Raw genomic sequence first — 6570 nt, 5'->3', positions numbered from 1 at the left:
AAAAAAAAAAAAAAAAAAAAAAAGCAAGCTACTACTGCTTGTCAGTAGTCCTTCCTATTTCAAGCAGAATGGCTGCCCTCTGCAGGTAACTATTTTCAGATGAGGTTTTTTGGCCGCGTGCCCCCTTTTATTTCTGAGTGTGAAGGTCTTAGCCAGATCGACCAGTACTATTTTGTGTGTTTTAAAGTAGATATTGCAAACCCAGGCAAGCAAATGGCAGCGAGGCGTGAGGGCACCGACCGCCTGGTTTGCATCTGAGTATGATTTTTTGTTAGAAGACTGTGTGTGTGAGGGGTGGGGTGGGTGGGCGTTGGAGTAAATATTTTCCCTGTGGTTTGACAGTGTTTTCACTGGTTTTTTTTTAAATCTTTTTTAATGGCAAGAAGGTAACTATGAAGTACTTTGTAGTCACCTGCTACTGGTACAGAATGCACAGGCAAAAGGGATACAGTCTAAACGCTAACGACAAGGCAGCTTGCTTGCCTTAAAGAGATCACTTTATGTTCCACCTTTTTTCTTTCTCTCTTCAGTCAGTCAGTCATGCCCACACAGGTTAGAGCGTTGAAGTACTGAGTGGACTGCACAAAAAGGGAGTCTTGTGCCCCTCTGAGGCAGAAGTGCTATGAAATTGCTGTTCCTCCTGGCTCTGTAAGGCACAGTTCTGCTCAGCAATGCTCTGGCAGCGTGGAGGGAAGGGAGGAGATCCAATGGGGATGCTGGTGAGGTCTGAACTGTGCTTGGTGTCACATCAGCCAGTAATAAAGCCTTGCAGCTGGGCAGCAGCAAGTTTGGGGAGTGGGAGAGCAGGTGGGGACCAACCAAGACTTCACCTACCTGCCTCTTCCGGAGAGAGAGCAACACCAGCAAACGTGCTGGCAGCAGCTAAATGTAAAGGTGCGAGAGGAACTCAATTGCAGCTTTAATCTGAACTTACTTGTTTTCTCTTTCCTCTCTCCCATCGCTGCAGTGACCACCTTTTAGCTGAGCACAGCGCTTCATCTCATCCCAAAATGCTTTTCTGGCACAGCCAACCTGAGCATTATCACCATCACCAGTATCCTGCCAGTAACAGCAGCTACCTGCGGTAAGAAAAGAACTGGGATGATTTTTCATAACAATAATGATTATAATGCTGTAACACGTAAGAATGCAGACTGCACAGTTTTTGCTAATTCACGAGTTCAAGCCCTCCAATAGAGCAGGTGATCGTAGACGCTTTGAGAATAGTTTGAGCAGTACAGCCAACATAGTGGTAATTTACTTCACTCCATGATTTTCACAAACCACGCCACGGTCCATGTGTGCTAGTAACAGTGATAGGAATGTTCTACTGCTTAATATATTCACAGATGCGTTAATTTTTTGTTTCTTTTTCAAATTACATTTGCAGTCCATAGATAAAACTTTGTTTATATGAAGTTATACAGACTTATCAATACCTTGATGTTTCACATCTGCTCTGATTATCTGCTGCTCAGCGGATCTGCAGGCTGCTTGTCGTATCAGTCCAGGCACACTGGCTAAACGCATCGCATTGAAATTCTGATGCAATATATAGCTTATTGCATCAGCATATTCCTGTGAGCTATGAACCTACTTTACTTCTTCATGACTAAAATATTATTTGTGTACAGTATTCAAATTTTTCTTATAATTAAAAATGATTATGCTTTGACAAGAGCTAGGCTCATAGATTCCAGATAATCTTTATGTTAATTGAGTTTCAATTTATAATGTGGTTGACTCTCTCTATGAAGCACTACCATGTTTACATACATTGTATTTAGCCAAAAAGTAATATGCTAAAGTTTAATCATCTACCTTGACGTGGCTTTTTGTATGTTGGTAGTCTCACGCCTATTGCTCTATCACAACGGTACTTCTGTTCCTTCTACTTGTTGCGTAGCATGTTTTTATTAGAAATGCCTTAAGTTTTAGGTTTAAAAAAAACCAGCACGGGGATTGAGGCCATATTTGGATTCCAACGTGTGAAACTAACGGAACTGCAGTGGAGTTTTGTAAAATTGATCCATTTTGATACAAAGGTCAGGGTGATTTGAAATTTAGATTGGCTGACACAAATAGGTAGCAAACACAGCCCTGTTTCTATCGACTCAAGCAGTAAACCAGACATGAAGAATGGGTGCTGGCGTTCCCCAATACAATCCTGTTTACAAGTGACGTGCACAGTTCCCAGTGCAAAAGGAACCAAACAGCAAGGAAAAGCGAGGATGTCCGCTCTCGCTTCCAGTCCCCCCTTCTTCAGCCTCTGTTCAGCCTAGAGGAGGTGCGTCCCCTCCTGGCTTTTTCTCAGGGCCCATTTTCACCATTTCCTTGTCTTGTCTTCAGTGCTTCCTTGTATTTGCTTCTGTTTCCCCACCCTTATCTAAAAATCTGCCATTCGAGTCCCTCTGAAGTTACTCTTCCCACGCACTTTTGAGCACCTGCCTTTACGTTTGGATGGCAGCACGCATCTGTGTTTTGGTATTGAAATACAACGTAGCAGGGGGTCATGCTTCCATAAATTAAGGGTTGTGTACAGGAGCTAACCAGGTTGGCCCCTTAGGCCGATTACTGTAAGGAGAAAGGATACAAACCAGTTCAGGCACTAGGGCTTCAGTCTGGTCAAAATCATCAAGTTGTTTGGCTCTGTCCTCTGACCACGCTTCAGTCCCACATCCGGGCACCAGCAAGGCTTAGAGAGAAAGAGGAATCGACCGCAGGGCAGGGTGCCCGCCAGCATCAGCGAAGAGCAGATGGAGAAAGGAGCGACCCAGGATTCCTCCTCCCACATCCCGGTAAAACTGCACCCGGAACACATCTACGCAGATACATTTGCAAAATCAGGCGCTTGCTTGCCTGCGCTTGCTCTCTGGTATATCAAGTCCCCAGTTCCATTCGGTGGGTCTGGTGATGGGGGTATGCAGAACTGGAGTGACAGGGCCACAGGGAATGTCATCTCTGACAAGTTAGGCTTGTGGGTTTGACCTGCTCGGAGGGTGATCTCAAAATGCTTAACTCCTGCTTTAGACAATTCCACCAGGCAGGTAGAAAGTTTTGAATGCTTTTCATGTAAGCAAAGCTTGGGAGAGAGCTGGGAGGAAAGTAGTGATCGTTCTAGAAAGCGTAGGGAGTCTTCTCTGTCTTGTAGCCTCTGCTCTCAGCCTTACCGATAAGCAAATAGTTACAATTTAGGCACAAATTCTGCAATCTCATCCTCAAAACAGGCTCACGTGCCTAACTTGTGGGACTTTGCGTGGAGCTTATATTGTCTATGTTGCAGAATAGGAATTTTAAAGACAAGAGCATAAAAAATGTAGCATATGTGCATAGTATGTGGATTTTCAATGGTTCCTATTTTGTTAAAACCCACCCTAGTTTTCTGTAGAATACAGGCAGCATCAGAAGTGCCACAATTTTTCCAGTCAAGACTGTTGCTCATAAAGAATAAGAACAACTTTACTTTTGCAACAGAAATCAGTATTCTTTATTTGCTTTAGTCTTTAAAATAGCTTGAACTTGACTCTACTCTCCGTGAGCATAGGGCAAATATTTAAGGTTAGCAACAAATCATCCCGGAAGTTAATTTATGGGAAGACTAACAGAAAAATTGGATTAAAAATTAAAAAAGGTATGGGAGCAGCTACCATTCATACTACACTATGCAGAATCTTAACTGTAGGCATTAAAAAAAAATCCCAAGGCTAGTTTAAAAACTGAAAAACAGAATAGAAAAATTTTTGTTTTCAAGGTTTCTGTTAGTAATCACTACCTGCCTAGAGGTATTTTAAAACTCTTTTTGGCAAAAAGAAGCTACAACTCTGCACATTGGAGCTGGCTAGATCTAGCTGGAAAGCAGTGTTTGTGTGCACTGCTGATCCCCACCAGATGGTCCGGGAATGGGACTGATCAAGGAACCTGCCCCAAAGAAAGCGCACACATCACAGGCCTGTGCTTCAAAAACAACAAAAAGCAACCACAAACCTCTACAGAAAACTTGTTGTAAATTAGCCGGGGATGTAAATAATGCTAAAGATATGCACTGTAATATTTATAATTTAATAGAAAAAGACATTTTGTGTCCTAAAATAGCAAAAGATAACACCTTCAGAGATGCTAACAGTCAGTTTGCTTATCATGGACAAGCTTTACCCAACTTTTAAAGACTGAACTGCAAGAGTATGGGTCTTACTGTACCCACTCAAGACACCCTCAGCACAGGCTGGAATTTATGTCAGAAGAAAACAATTCCCAGTATAAAAATCATCGATTTATGATCTTGTAACTGCTACGTAGCTATGTTAACGCAAATATAGTAAGCAGATAAACCAGTTTTGCTGTGCATAAATCAAACTGTATCTGGCTCCTCTGGTCTTGGATCCTGTCTTAACTTATCTCTGTCAGAAGTAGAAAGTGCACTACCTTTAGTTTTCCACAAACCACCGCTTTCGTATTGTATCACTTACTGAAGTGGGTTTTTAGTGTTATTTATGCTACCTCATTTGTATAGAGTCCACTTTAGATCTACAAATGTCCATTTACGGTAAGGTTTGAGTTCTCAATTAAAACTCTCTAATTCTACAATGATAGTTTGAAGTAACTTTGTAGCCACTACTGCTGTATGCCTGAATAATGCCTGCTAATTTCTTAGCTGGACCATAAATGTCCCATAAGAGTCACTGAAATTAATTAATGCCACCATTTGGGTTGTTATCCATCTTTGGAACTGCTAACAAGTATTTGCATCATAGTAATAAATTAATGAATTCTGGGTATTGTTGTCATCTTGTCAGGCTTAGAAGAGGTATTTGGCCTGTGATAATTTCAATTCTTCTCACTAAAAGCTGTAACTTGGTAGCTAGTGCCTATGCTAGTGACCTGTCCATAAGCCCATGCCCTCTTCATAAAGTTTTCCTTTTTTAAGCTTCCTCTTACACGCAGATGAATTGTTCATCTGTCCACAGACAGGCAAGAGAACTCTTACATCAGTTACAGCAGCAAAAATACCAGTACCATTTCCTGGAGAAGCTGGCAGTCAAATCTTAACTTACAAATTGCCTTTAAAAATCATAAATCATGGTCCGTGTGCTCCTCTTTAGCTTTGAGGGGGTCGTATGTACATTTGGAACAACAGCTAGCATTTTGTTAATCATTAATGAAGTGAGGGCCTTCCTGACTTGTATCTTTTGAAAAACTTGTGCAATTGTACTTAAAGCATGCAACTATACGATCAAAATACATTTTACAGTCTCAAGGCTTTTCTGTAGTTTGCTCACCGGGTGTATAACTTTAATGAAACTTCTCATAAAATTATTTAACAAACCTCTGAATGATTCACATTTGAGTTTTTTTGAGACCCCTTCTTTACATGAAGTTGTGGGTTACTTACCCTATTAGCACCCCCTCACTGGACTAAGTATTTTATGACCAGAAGGGACAGGATTAAAAGTTAAACCACCAGCAATTCCAGTTCTTCCCTGCATCCCTCCTAGGCTTCTCCAACTCACTAGGCCATTATAATCAGCAAGATTTACTTATTAAAAGCTTAGCTGCGTCTTGGATCCTGTCCTCGGAGAATACAAAATAATCAATTTTAGTAACAGCATAAAATCAAGCTACTTTAGTAATTTTTAGAAAACAAATTCATCCCAGAGAGACAAATTTGATGTTACTTGAATACGTCCAGATTCAACTTGGTTTGGCCTGTTAAAGGAGAGAAAGGCGGTCTTAATGCATCTCAAAACCTACCGAATGGACTTAAGTTGCTATAAAATGGGCCAAGAGACAAGTCAAAGGCCAGAAAGAAACAGAGGAAACAAATACTAAGCAAAGAAAATTCTTTATAGGTTTTTCACGTTACCACAGACGGATACAGTTTAACCTGAAGAGGACATTAGCTCTACTTGGTTGCTGTGTGTTCATTTACAGCAGCCTCCTTCTAGTAAGTAGCTGATAAAAGGGCTCTGACCTGAGTATGTTCCTCTGAGTTCCAGTCATTTCTGGGTTAGTCCTGCCTACAGGTGCCATGTGAACCTTCACATTTGTGAAGGCTTTTGTCTTAACAAGCTGGAGACTTTTGAGTCCAGAGCGCAGAAGTGTTGAGATTTTGTTCCTCACATTAAGTAGCATACTTATAGCGTATGTTAGGTAGTATACTAGGCATAAAACCTAAACATCTTTCTGCTTTGCAGGTGCTGCTTTGTCTTTTTCTGCTATCTATCTTCCCAGAGCACTGATGACTGTGAATTGGTCTTTTAGACCAGAACAGGGTTTGGGTTCTTTAGGGCAGGCTCCTCACGGGTTTTTAGGTAACAGAGGTCGCCAAGACAAGGCAAGCAACGTGAGCCACTTTCCTTCTGTTGCCTTCACTCTCTTCTGAGAACATGAAGTTGACTGATTGCGATGTAAAAAACCCTTGCCTTACGTGAGCTTGACAAACTGAAGGGGGGCGCAGGGCTGCCCCCGCCCACAGTCATCACCTCGCCCTCCCCAGTGCTTGAAGAGCTCCCAGGCATCGCCTGGCTGAGGGCAAGGCGGGGCCGGCCCCCGCCTCTCCGCCTGTGCCCAGGG

General features: G+C 42.1%; 1 protein-coding gene across 1 annotated transcript in view; it reads left to right on the top strand.

Moving 5' to 3' along the window:
* The first annotated feature begins 2756 nt into the window (after nucleotides 1-2756).
* Nucleotides 2757-6570, top strand: part of UBP1 (upstream binding protein 1) — a 42916-nt gene continuing 39102 nt past the window's right edge. The window contains exon 1 of the mRNA XM_035901534.1: nucleotides 2757-2919. Within this exon, the coding sequence (XP_035757427.1) occupies nucleotides 2757-2919 (163 nt within the window). The remainder of the gene's footprint in view (nucleotides 2920-6570) is intronic.

This window comes from Egretta garzetta, unplaced genomic scaffold, assembly GCF_000687185.1.
Source record: "Egretta garzetta isolate BGI_Z169 unplaced genomic scaffold, ASM68718v1 scaffold409, whole genome shotgun sequence".
Lineage (NCBI taxonomy): Eukaryota > Metazoa > Chordata > Aves > Pelecaniformes > Ardeidae > Egretta > Egretta garzetta.
The sequence above is the reverse complement of the archived record's forward strand: the minus strand, read 5'-3'. Positions and strand labels throughout refer to the sequence as shown.